This window comes from Barbus barbus (assembly GCF_936440315.1).
Source record: "Barbus barbus genome assembly, chromosome: 21".
In the NCBI taxonomy this organism is placed as follows: domain Eukaryota; kingdom Metazoa; phylum Chordata; class Actinopteri; order Cypriniformes; family Cyprinidae; genus Barbus; species Barbus barbus.
In genome coordinates this window covers 29434712-29448170 of record NC_136749.1, presented here as the reverse complement: position 1 = coordinate 29448170, position 13459 = coordinate 29434712, and the positions used below count along the sequence as shown (strand labels likewise).

At 35.0% G+C, this 13459-nt stretch overlaps 1 protein-coding gene across 1 annotated transcript in view; it reads left to right on the top strand.

Moving 5' to 3' along the window:
- LOC306886882 (protein spire homolog 1-like) overlaps positions 1–12867 on the top strand; it is a 31880-nt gene extending 19013 nt beyond the window's left edge. Inside the window, exons 10-17 of the mRNA XM_079444237.1 lie at positions 3448–3596; positions 3680–3773; positions 4968–5110; positions 8117–8254; positions 9036–9106; positions 9206–9233; positions 9417–9565; positions 10193–12867. Coding sequence (XP_079300363.1) covers positions 3448–3596; positions 3680–3773; positions 4968–5110; positions 8117–8254; positions 9036–9106; positions 9206–9233; positions 9417–9565; positions 10193–10451 — 1031 coding nt within the window. The 3' untranslated portion in view covers positions 10452–12867. The remainder of the gene's footprint in view (positions 1–3447; positions 3597–3679; positions 3774–4967; positions 5111–8116; positions 8255–9035; positions 9107–9205; positions 9234–9416; positions 9566–10192) is intronic.
- The last annotated feature ends 592 nt before the right edge of the window (positions 12868–13459 follow it).

The following is a 13459-nucleotide window of genomic DNA, read 5'->3' as shown; positions in this document are numbered from 1 at the left end:
GCTGAATGTGCATCATGGATCATGTATGAAGGTCACTGCACACGCTTACTGCTGGATGTTGTAATCAGACTTGGTGATGTTCACGATGAACAATCACGGAAACAAACTCGCCTTGACGTTTGCTCTGATTGCAACGCAGCAGCCACACAAGTAGCAGCTTCTCTGTGTGGCGTATATCTGCTTCATACATGGCTGATATTATCACGACCGTCTCGTATTATTCAGTCCATCCGCGTACACTGGAAATGAATGAAATTGCAAGTCTGATCTTGCTAATAACTATTACTGAATGGATGATCTTCTGCTGTTGTGATTGTGAATCTAAACCCTTGCCTGTTTTCTTGCAGTCATTCGGCCTCTTAGCATGTCTCAGAGTTTTGATTCATCAGGTAAAGCCGTGATATGATGCATCAGTGCCGTCTGTGATGATTTAGAACCTAGTCTCCAGTCATTTCATCTGTAACACTGGGAGCCGTTCATTTCAGGGTCTTTTAAATTTGTAAATTAAAGTGTTTAATACTGAATTTTTCATAATGCCTTCAGATAAAAAATGCTTCAGGGTTCAATAATGAAGATTGTGGATGCTATTTATTAATTCGTTGAGTTAATTTTTTTAAATGTTGTGTAATATTTATAGACCCTCAAATGAAATGTGACCAATTTAAAATCCATTTTGATGTCATCTTTCTAACACTGATTATTATTATTATTATTAGATTGATGATCATAGAAACAAGGGAAGGTCGATCAATTATGCAACTCAATATAAGATTATTGATTCACATGAATTTTAATACATGTGAAGATGTGATTTACTCATGTGATGTGTTGACTGATCCTAATCGCAAATGTAATGCATGTACATATATTAAATTCATAAATGAATCCATAAATTAAATATATTGTCATATGAAGTAAAAACATATGAAACCTATTAGAATTTGTGTGAGCCCATATATGTGTGTATATATATATATATGTGTGTGTGTATGTGTAAGACATTTTTGGACATATATGTCATGTACATGTTTATCCATCCTAAAATTAATTATATAAGTAAATATAAAACACATGTATTTAAAAAATGTATTACAATGCATATAAACATACAGAATTTTGCATATATAAATAGAATATACATTGTTGACACATGCTTGCTACAAATAATACCATATAATTCATATAATATAATCACTGTATAGATATTATTAACATATCTTCAATGTGCGTTTATAAAAATCACCTTATAGGTAACATATATGGCAATATCGCTCTTGATGTTGGGCAATATGTCATTTATTACATTTCCGTATGGGATCAGTAAAGAGCTGACATTTTCAGAAGGTTATTTCATATTTACACTAAAATAACTATCTTTTGATATGTAATTTCTAAATGTAAACGTTTTATTTAGATGTAATGCATGTTGATCTGAGAGCAGCTCACAGCAGATGTTCATAGAAAGGTTTTTTCATCTGAGGATGAGCGTGCATAATTTGATCTGAGGTTAGAACAGAGTTTGCAGGATCTACAGACAGAGGAAAGCTTGTGTTCTTCAGTTTTGGCCAGGCTTTAAAGTTGTATGGCTTACATAGTGTTTGACACTTCAGTCACACTTCAAATGTCTGAATTTCATTGCATTAGAAACAAAATGTCAAAGCAGCTGTTATGTATTTTAAGGAAGGAAAGTACGCGTTTAGAAAAGTGCAGTTTGTTCTGAGAAAAGCTTGTGCATCATTTGCTTTTATATGTGACTCACTGTACTGAATGATTACTGTATTTATATCCCATTGTATCCAAGGTACAACCATTATACCAAAAACCCATGAACATCTTAGTGTCTATAATGCCATTTTATCAATACTGGCTTGTACAGATAGAGGTAAACACTTTATAATGTGTCAAATTCCCTCGGCTAAAGACAAATGCAGTGATGTATTCAAGAAATGCTCACATTGGGTCCAAAAGTCAGAGACCATGTGGAAATGTTGCAAATGTTTCTTTATTGGAACATGTAAAAATGGTCAATTAAGGAAAGTTAGGATTGTGCTCTGTCTCTGTGTGACTAATCAAGAAGTGTGTCACTGATCATGTGACTGTAGAGATGGTCAAGATGCTCTTTGGATTGTAAATCATTCTGGAGAACATGATCATTGGGTTTATTTTCACGAAGCTCCAGTGAGACATACATAATGTACCAAATGTTTCTAGAAATGCATCATTTTCACTAGTGGTCTCAGAGGTTTGGACCCCACTGGAAGCGATATGCTGGTGTTTGATATTCTGTCGTTACGTCACACATTCATTGTCTGCTCATGTTTGTTGTGTTTCTGACACCTGACTCACTGCTCATGCAGAGAAACACTTTTAACATCATGTTCAAATGATAAGCAGATTGTGCTAATTACACTGTTTCTTTTGACTCTGGTAGTGCTGTATTTTAGGAGCTGATCAAAACAATAATAATTTCTGAATGTATTTTCAATGTGCACACTTAGTAGAAATGCAAAACTATGCAAAAAAGGCAAAAATATAGACGTAAAAATCTAAAAAGTAAGATTCCTTTTAATGTCTGACGGTTGTGTAATGTACTGTAAAAAGTGTTGTTTTCTTACTTTACAGCTGATTTATTTTGGTAATCATAACACATTGCTGTATCAAAACATTTCTGATCATTTGCAAAAGAAGGCTTTATTACCTAATTTGATGATGCTGAGTTCAATAATATCAATAAAACCTTTACATCACATATTTTTTCACGAAACTAGAATGAAGATTTTGAAAATCATATATATATGTATCCGTTTTAATGCACTTAAAAAATATCAACAACAACAAAAAGTTAAATGTCAAAAGTTTAATGATGGAAAGAAATATTGAACATGAATAATTCAATTTACAATCTGCAAAGGATTTCAAAAATATATTAAAATAGTCTGATGCCAAAGATCTTTACAAAATAAGTTTACAAAAAGATTTTTTACAAAATCTCTCATTTTCTGTGACTGTTTGGATGTTGTAAAAACAGAAAACGTCTGGCTCATGTTTGCATTTTCACTGTCACGGGCCATAATTCAAACCTTGAAATCAGGATTAGGCTTAAAATAATGTCATGCATGTGAAAATGTGATGAGAATTGAACAGATAGTTGTAAAGTGGCTGAGATGAAGACAGGACTCATGACTTCTTCTGCTGATTCCTCACCATACAAATGTTTGTCAAAAACAAAAATGTACAAAATGCATATTTTGTGAGAAAGTGTGATGTGAAAGAATAAAAGCTACAATTTTTGGTATCAGCACAAAATTAGTAAGAAACAAGCTTTTCTTTCTGCAAATATGATGTAGTACTGTGTTAATTCTGTCAAAATAAATTTGTAAAACACACTTAATTTTCTTTGTATCTCTTTTTGCTCTTTATGTAACTGTGCTGTGCTGTTTTGTACAGATGTGTCCTCCTCGGATGGGGCGAGGAAGGCCTCTAGCACGCTGTCGTTGGCCAATGGCATGTCGCTTCAGCAGAACGGCTCCGGCGGCTTTCAGAGGAAAAGGCTTCAAGCACCGACTCTGGCTGAAATGGACAGCTCTGATTCAGATGTGAGGATTTTTAACCACATCGTTTTTTTGACCATATAACCTTAGTGTAAGCCATTTATCTTCAGTGGTGTTCTCTCACTCAGGATGAGACTGTAGGTCAAAGGTCAGCCAGCTGCTCCAGCATCTCTACATCCATGGTGGACGACACGTCGCCAGAATCCGTCCTGGGCAAGAAAAGTGAGTCGTTACTGATGCACACCTATTTATGTTTATGAAACGGTTTTCTTTCATTTTCTTCTTTTTCTTTCTTTCTTTTTTTCATTATTTTATTATTTTTGTTTTGGCTGTCTGCACTATTTGATTTGTGATTGATTATTCAGTGTTAGTCATATGTGACCCTGGAGCACAAAAGCAGTCATGAGTAACACAGGTATATTTGTATCAATAGACAACAATACATTGTATGGATCAAAATTATACATTTTTCCTTCATGCCAAAAATCATTAGGATATTAAGTAAAGATCATGTTCCATGAAGATATTTAGTAAAATTCCTACCGTAAATATATCAAAACATAATTTTTGATTAGTAATATGCATTGCTAAGAACTTCATTTGGACAACTTTAAAGGAGATTTTCTCAATATTTAGATTTTTTTTGCACCCTCAGATTCCAGATTTTCAAATATTGTCCAATATTCCAATATCAATGGAAAGCTTATTTATTCAGCTTTCAGATGATGTATAAATCTCAATTTCAAAAAATTGACCCTTATGATGGTTTTGTGGTCCAGGGTCACATTTATATTTTATTTTATATCAGCTTAATTTTTTTAGTTTTATTTAATTAAAACTAAATAGAAAAAACTAAAATAAAAAAATATATTAAAACTGAAAATATAAAAGGTAATTCAAACTAAATAATATAATAGTATATAAATGGGACTAAAATAACACTGCTCATGTACTTTTATGATCTTTTTATTCACTTTATTTTTTAGTCAAGTCAAGTTGAGCTTTATTGTCAAATAATTTTTTATTTTAAAATAAATAATAATGAATATTTAATGTCCATTTATTATTATTTTTTTCTAGGTAGCCATGAAATGTGAAGGACGATGTACAGTCAGTCAACAGGGCTCTGCTTTATGTCTGGGTCCAGATGATTGTTTTTACAAATAGATGTAAAGCATTTATTATGTTATAGCTCTTTATAAAGTTACCAAGCTGACTGGCAAGAAATGTTTTATGGCCTTTTTGCTGGCTTGTAAACTAAAGCAAGCGTTCATCTAAAACTATTCTCACTGAATTAAACCAGTCATTCATGTCCAGTTTCTGATGTGATTGGTTACTAAAGCAGTGCCTGCCCGCTACTGTCAGTTTTATTGATAACGGTGTTAAAACATGAGTCTCTATCGTCTTCTCTCTCAGCTCCGCCCATGTTCCTGCCCATCTCGTCCACGCCGCAGCCGGAGAGACGTCAGGTCGCCCAGCGCCGGCACTCCATCGAGAAGGAAACGCCCACCAGTGTGCGCCACTTCCTGCCGCCCTCCAGACACAGTTCAAAATCCTTAGTAAGTGAGGAAGTAATGGCTGGCATTTACAAACTTCATCCTGTGTCGCTATAGCTGTCGTCCCACTAGACGATGTTCAGTCGTAAGCTTTAAGTCATTTGCAGTGTTGGGGGTAACGCATTACAAGTAACGCAAGTTACGTAATCAGATTTTTTTCAAGTAACTAGTAAAGTAACGCATTACTTTTTAATTTATAAGAAAATATCTGAGTTACTTTTTCAAAAAAGTAATGTCAGTTACTTTGTTTTTCCATTTATTGACTGACAAGTCTCCTATAGTACAGAGGCATTGTGTGTGCTGTGAACATGCTGTTACTGTAGTTTACACTAAATGTCAACATGCATTAATTCATCTCACTCGATTCATTATTCATCCAAATTAATTAAAACAAAATGAAATGCAAACTCAGAATATGACACAAACTGCAATAATTAAATGTTAAATAACACAAATGTATCTAATCCCATTTTATTAACCAATGTCTTTGCTGCTGACCTTTGATGATCCAGTTCAAACAGACTAATAAGCAAAAATGACTTTAGATAAACTAACAATTGTGCTTCATTGTTTTTTTATTGCTGAAGAGTGTTGAACCTTCTTCTCCTGCGTTCTACTGCACAGACGTCAATTTACTCTTCCTTCAGAGGTTTATTCATTACACTTTTTGGTGTGAAAGGACTTTTACATTTGCTATAATTAGAACTTCTTACATTAAAAACAATCAAGCCCTGCTCATATTTAAAATATAACGCAAAAGTAACGTAACACATTACTTTCCATAAAAAGTAACTAAGTAACATAATTAGTTACTTTTTTAGGGAGTAACGCAATATTGTAATGCATTATTTTTAGAAGTAACTTTCCCCAACACTGGTCATTAGTATAATGCAACATTAAAGAGCTCATCAGTTTACAATTGCATGGAAATTAATCATTTTGGAAATTAAAAGATTTATGTTGCTTTTTTTAAAAGGGTCATCTGATGCAAAATTCGCTTTTATATGTTGTTTGAACTGAAATGTGTGTTGGCAGTGTGTGTGTGCACATCCAACCTATAATGATAAAAATCCACCCAGTGCTATTTTTTTTTAATCCCCAAAAATAATGATCACTTAATCAGATCAGGCTGTTCTGAGATTTTTGTCAGAGTGACATAGTTCTGCACAGGCCCCTCCCACGATTGTTGATTGACACTGGCGTTTTAGCATAGACCCGCCCTGAGTGAGCTGTCATCAGTCCGCCATTGTTTCAATGCTGGAGCAGGGATAGACAAGATTGTCTCCTAAGCGATTGAGGTGTTTTGTTGTTGATGTAATGATGAACATAGCAGTCGTCATTTACTCCCGACATCTGAGCCGCTGAAGACGCAGTGGATTACCTTTGTTTTTGAAGTGAATGCGCCCCCCGATCTACCTAAATGCATTGATGTTCGCGTGAACCATTCGTTGCAAATCACCTTTCCTAATAATGTGCTAGTTAGCAAGTTCCACGACGAATGCGGCTAAAGTTTACAGTCTCTCAGAGAACTCAAAGTCCGTCACCCCACGGAAGAGAGGGGTGGGGTGAGCAGAGCTCATTAGCATTTAAAGAGGCATGCACCGAAACAAGTCGCTGTGAACAGAGCTGTTTTTGACAGGGTAAAAAGCATGTTTTTTACACTACCATTGAGAAATTTTATGTTATAGACTTTTCATTAAGACCCTAAAGAATCATATAAATATGTGCAAAATGGGCATCTGGTGACCCCTTTAAGTCATTAGCATAATGCAACATTAAAGGGGTCATATGACGATGCTAAAAATAGCATTATTTTGTGTTTTTGGTGTAATGAAATGTTTACACAGTTTAAGGTTGAAAAAAGGCATTATTTTTCATATATTGTTGTTGCTCCTCTCTGCCCCGCCTTTCTAAAACGTGTCGATTTTTACAAAGCTCATTGTTCTGAAAAGCACGGTACGCTCTGATTGGCCAGCTATCCAGTGTGATTGGCTGAATACCTCAAGCATGTGACGGAAATGTTACGCCCCTTATCATATTTGGAAACACAGCATCTCCACGACATGGTAGCGGCAGCGGCAACAATTCTACAGCGAGAATAAAAGTTACGGCTTCTTTCTTTGCGTAAACATTTGTCAACATGGAAGGTTCTGCATTTTAAAACGCCATTGGATCAGTATAATAAATTACAATTTAACATTCAGTCACATGAATTTGTTACTAGACGGGCAACAGAGGGTAGATTTTTACTCCCTTATGCTAAAACTAATTTTCTTAAACGCACAGTAACATTTAGGGCAATGAAATTGTGGAATCTCTTACCAGTGTCATTAATTAGGATAACACAAAAAAATTATTTTAAAAGGCAGGTTAAGGCACACCAATATGTTTTTTATGGTGTAGGTGTTTTAGATATTAAAAAGTGGAAGATGTGTTTATAGAGATGTTTTGGACTGTGGAGAATATATGAAATTTTTTATTGTTGTATTTTTTAATGCATGTAATAATGTATGAATGTTAAGTGTTGTGGGGACCCCGGGAAGACTAGCAATTATGCAAATAAATAAATCAAATTTGGGCAGTGTTGTGCAAATCTTCCCACATCGTGGCGTAGACATGTGTTTGAACAAGGCGTTTTAGGAAGGCGTGGACGAGTCTTAACTTTTATATCTCTTTGAGTTTGAGACTTTAGTCTTTGCAACTTTAGGGATCTTATCTATGCACGAACAGCTTGTAACGCTCCAGAGAGAAAGGACAACTTGGAATCGCATCATATGACCCTTTTAAAGACCTCATCAATTGACAGTTGCATCTAGTTATCATTTTGGAAATAAAAACATTTATGTTGCTTTTCTTAAGTGAAAAATTATGGCTGTAATTCTATTTCATCTGTCGTCTGAAGATGTGAGCATTGCATTGCAATATACACACAGGTATGAGTAGCATGTTAGCATGCTATCGCTGCTGTAGTTTGGTCTCTGCTGATGTCTGACCGATGTGTTTGGACAGGAGGAGTTTTGTTTCCCGGTGGAGAGTCTGGCTCTGACGGTGGAGGAGGTGATGCACATCCGGCAGGTTTTGGTCAAAGCCGAACTGGAGAAGTTTCAGCAGTACAAAGACATCTACAATGCCATGAAGAAGGGGAAGGTGAGAACTGCTTTTATCATTTACAGCAACCATTCAGAAGCAGCATGTCAACAAAACAGGCATTGCAATCATATCAATCAATCAGGTATAATGCATGAAGTAAACAATAGTAAAAATTGTATTAAAATTTATATTTTTAAAGAAATTAATACTTTTATTCAGCAAGGTATTTATGGTGTTAGAAAATATTTCTATTTCAAATAAATGCTGTTCTGTTGAACTTTCTGTTCATTAAAGAATCCTGAAAAATAAAATGTGTCACAGTTTCCACAAAAATATGAAAAATATAATAATGAGAAATGTTTCTTGAGCAGCAAATCAGCATATTAGATTGTTTTTAAGGATCATGTGACACTGAAGACTGGAGTAATGATGCTGAAAATACAGCTTTGAATTACAGAAATAAATTACATTTTACTATATATTCATATAGAAAACATATTTTAAATTATATTAATATTTCACAATATTGCTGTTTTTACTGTATTTTTGATCAAATAAATGCAGCCTTTGTGAGCAGACAAAACGTCTTTCAAAAACATTTAAAAAACCCAAACTTTTGAACGGTATGCATATACTTGCATATGTTTATCAAACCTAACTCAAATCAGACACCATTAACACATCTCTGTCTTAAGCTAATGATTCAATCTTTAGGAAGTTTAATGGATTAAAATCATTGCCGTATTTATTTAGCTTTTATTTTTATTTTGGCAGCAAAGTCAAGGCAGATATATTGTGCATATCAAGTATGACTGTATTGATATTTCTCTTTTCACAGCTGTGCTTCTGCTGCCGAACGAAACGGTTTTCCTTCTTTACCTGGTCCTACACCTGTCAGTTTTGTAAAAGGTAATAAATAACCTGCCATTCAACATTTTAGTCTTACTTGTTTTTAGATATTTAATAGAAAGCAGTGGTGCTGTATCATCTTTTTCTTGATTTTCGCAGGCCTGTCTGTTCACAATGCTGTAAAAAAGTGAGTCATGATCTGTGCTTCATGTTCACATAACTTTATTAAATGTTTTATGTTATTTATGGCGAGTTCATCGTGACTCCATTTCCACGGTCACAATGGGCCTGGAAATGTCATTGTGTTCAGCTCTTTGTGTTTATTCTCATTTATTTTTCTCTACATAACAGTCCTTTTCTGTTGCTTTAGATGCGCCTGCCATCAAAGCCTTATGGCACTCTCCCCATTTACTCTCTGGGTCCGTCCACGTCGACTCTGAAACGGGATGCAGCCGGCCACAAGCCAGACAAGCCCAGTACAAGCCACCATCGACCCAGCCTACAGCGCACCATGTCCAGGTACAATAACCCGGCATAGAGCTCGTCTCTGATATATATTCTGCTTATATTCACTGTCAGTGTAACACATTACAAGTAATGCAAGTTATGTAATCAGATTACTTTTTCCAAGTAACTAGTAAAGTAACGCAGTTACTTTTCCCCCCATTTATTGACTGACAGCATTAATTCATCTCACTTGCAAAAAAAACAACAGATTCAGTGTTCCTCAAAATAAATTAAAACCATGAAATGCAATTCAACCACACGAATAAGCAAAAATGACTCTAGATAAATATTTGTGCTTCTTTATTTTTTGTTATTGCTGAAGTGTGCTGAACTTTCTTCTTCTGCATTCTACTGTACAGACGTGAATTTACTTTTCCTTCAGCCTGAGGCTTAATCATTTCACTTTTGGTGTGAACGGGCTTTTACGTTTGCCAAGAACAGAACTTTTTTATATTGAAAACGAACAAGCAAGCCCTGCCCAGATTTGAAAAGTATCACAAAAGTAACGCAACGCATTACTTTCCATAAAAAGTAACATAATTAGCTACTTTTTAGGGAGTAATGCAATAATGTAATGCATTACTTTTTAAAAGAATCTTTCCCCAACACTGGTCACTGTCTCTTTCCTATCTCTCTAAGATTATCAAAGCACACGCGTCAGTCGTCCTCGTCTCAGGAGGAAACTGAGCTCCCAAAAGAGCTGATGGAAGACTGGAACACCATGGAGGTTTGTGTCGACTGCAAGAAGTTCATCTCCGACATCATCGCCTCCAGCAAGCGCAGCCTGTCTCTAGCCAACAAGAGAGCGCGCTTTAATCGCAAGACTCAGTCCTTCATCATGGCGTCGGAGACAGGCGCAGAATACCGGCCTTCGGAGCGAACTATCAATGAGGTTTAGACGCCGATGGGTCTGGATCCGGAGCAGATGCTGTTGTAGTTGTGTAGATTAGGACGGGTCAGTCAACCGTGATATACAGGGCCAATAAACTCTTCTGGATGTGTAGCAGTTCTTCCACACACACAACATGGGTGTTTTCTATTCTGTGCTGTAAAGATGTGGTTACATTAGTGAAATTTCACAGCCAATAATGACATGTGTCCCTTGTCAATAATATGAACCACTGTTCAAGCAGCCTTCGCTTGGTCTGCACGGTAAATTCTTGTGACAAACTTGATGTACGGAGTCTCGCACATGACATATATGACACATTAATGTATTTATTCGTTCCCTCAGTTTAGCTAAATAACAATTTGTACTCATGACTTATTAATTTGTTCTTTCATTTTGTAAAATTGTGGCCACGTTGTACTAATTTGTTCCCTCTTTTTGAATTAAAATGGAGGAACAAATTAATCTTTACTAAAACAAGAGAATTTTTTTGTTTAATCCAATTAACATGTTTTCCGTCGCCATTTGATATTCTTCTGAAAGACGTTCATACAAGGCACAATGTTTCTGTGACTGACGTGGATGGATGTTTTGTTGCATTTAGCTGTAATATTTTAACACCATTGTTTTAAACTGCGAAAGTTTGGCATGGCAAAGTGGGTATAATGGCGCAAAAGTGGCGGTTCCAATCCCAAACCAACGATGAAATGTTCCATTATCAGGGTTTTGAATAAAAATAACCCAGGGTTAATCGTAATGTGAAAAGCCCTGTCGTTGTGTATCTGCTGTCATCATTCAGGGAGAAGGTGCAGTTGTTGAAGTCAACATGAAATCACATTCACAATCTGATGTACTTCCGTAATATGACGTTATGGCTGGACGATGTATTGAATATTCAGTAGTTTTACAATCCTTCCTTGTCTTGTGACTTGCAACCAGAATATTCAACAAGAAAAATATCACACCAGGACCTTATTCACAATAAGACTGGGAATATGCAAAAGAGTTCGTTTTGAGTTCATGTTGACTTTACATGTGTAAATATCTCAAATGTGTGTCACATTCATGGGCATATACGGTCATATTAAAACAATAAGCACAACACATCACTTAGCAGAAGCTGGAAATCAGTGATGGTTCAAACACATTCAGATCCTGTTAGATAGCAATTGATTTTTTATTTGTGACTTTCATATTATGACGTTGGCGGTGTATATATATATATATTTGTACAGCTCACGTTACTCATATCTAGGTGAGATTTGACTAAACTATGCGTATGTTGATTGACTTCGAGTAATTATGCTCCTGCAAGTCCTGTTTTATGAATTGAAATGTATGATGAGGCTGAGTTTATAAATATTAAGAGTTGCATTTATTTTTAGTAATGTTTACTTTTTACATAATTTATGCATTATATATCAAGTAATATCCTGAGATTGTACAGCACTTAATCGTGTCAGTCAGATTTTTGTTTAGTGGTGATGATGATGATGATGATGGTACCAAAATCTCGTTATAAAATTGTTAATGATTTAAATAGATTTTCTCAAGCGTTTGGACAATGGAGTATTGTGTTGTTTCAGGATCTGGATCAAAGGTCATTGTGATCTTGATTCCATAATTAAATCTAATCTGTCAGTCACATGTTAAAAACACTTCAAACACTAATTTACTGTCAGTTTCTTTTTAAGGGCCGTTTGCCAAGACTTCAAGTGTAAAAGAGCTATTTTTAAACTTATTTTTATCTGTGGATTGTACATGTGTTTTTATGTTCAGAATGGTTTATATACTGCATCTTACTTTGATCGTTTATTTCTCGCACTGTTGTGATATGAATACAAAGAGCTTAAGAATGTTTTATAATATTTATTCATGTGAAGTTTTCAATATAACTTCTTCCTGTTGAGTTCAATAGTTTTGCTAATTGGTTTTTTTTTTATTCATCTGCTAATGTAACCGTGTTGAATTTTTTTTAGAAAGAATTGAATTTATACCTGTTAAATCATTGCAAGATCTTGTAAAGTTGCCTTTTTCCTTAAATAATAAGATCTGAAAGGAAGCAAGGCTGATATCAGTGTGTATGAGAGATGTCGTTGTGAGGATGTTGTTAGTTTTATTCATTAGTTGAGTGGAAATATGTTTTATTCATTATCTCTCTCGATTCCTTTTGAACAATTATTTATTTGCTTTAGAAACATTGCCTTTTTAAGCATTGCAATATCCATCAAGTCCCAAATCCTGTCTGTTTGCAGTATAACATGCATTTTAACATCTGCACAAATGCTGTAGATTTTTAAACTCTTGGAAACTCGTGGAAACTAAGAACATGTAAACAGAAGTGTAAAAAAAAAAACAAAAGCAGCTGCAATGTGTATGCATGTGAAACACTTCTTCTTTTTTCTCAGCTAATGATGATCAATAGAATAAAAAATACAATAATAATTGTTGAAGTGTGAATTTGACTCGTTCATAGAAAGTCATTCATTATAGAGTGAAGATTCTCTATAATATCTGCTTCATATTTAAACACGTCCAAGGCACATTTCCCTACGGTGGCCGTGAGAGCTCAACGCGCTGCAACTTCAGAAAACACATGCAAATAGACAAAACACCAGCAAATCAAGAAAACATCTTCATCATTTTGACAACACATGCGCTGCAAATGAGAAACGCTGCAAATCCTCACAAAAACGTGCTGCATGGACCACAATGGAAATGTTTCAAGGGGACCCAAAAAAAGTGACGGACCAGCTGGGATTTGCTTATTGTGCAGTGGCTATTGGTTGAGTTGTTGGTGAACTGAAAGGTGAGTGTTTTTTTGTTGTTGTTTATTTTAACACCCTGATTGCATGATTTCTTTGTCTTTTGGATATTATTAGATTAATAATGACAAATAACACGATTAACGTTATTATGTAAGATGGCTAACTTATCCTCAACTAAATATAATTTCAAGGTTAATGAAAATAAATTTGCAATGCTTCATTAATTGTTAAAACCAGGTCAAAATAAAA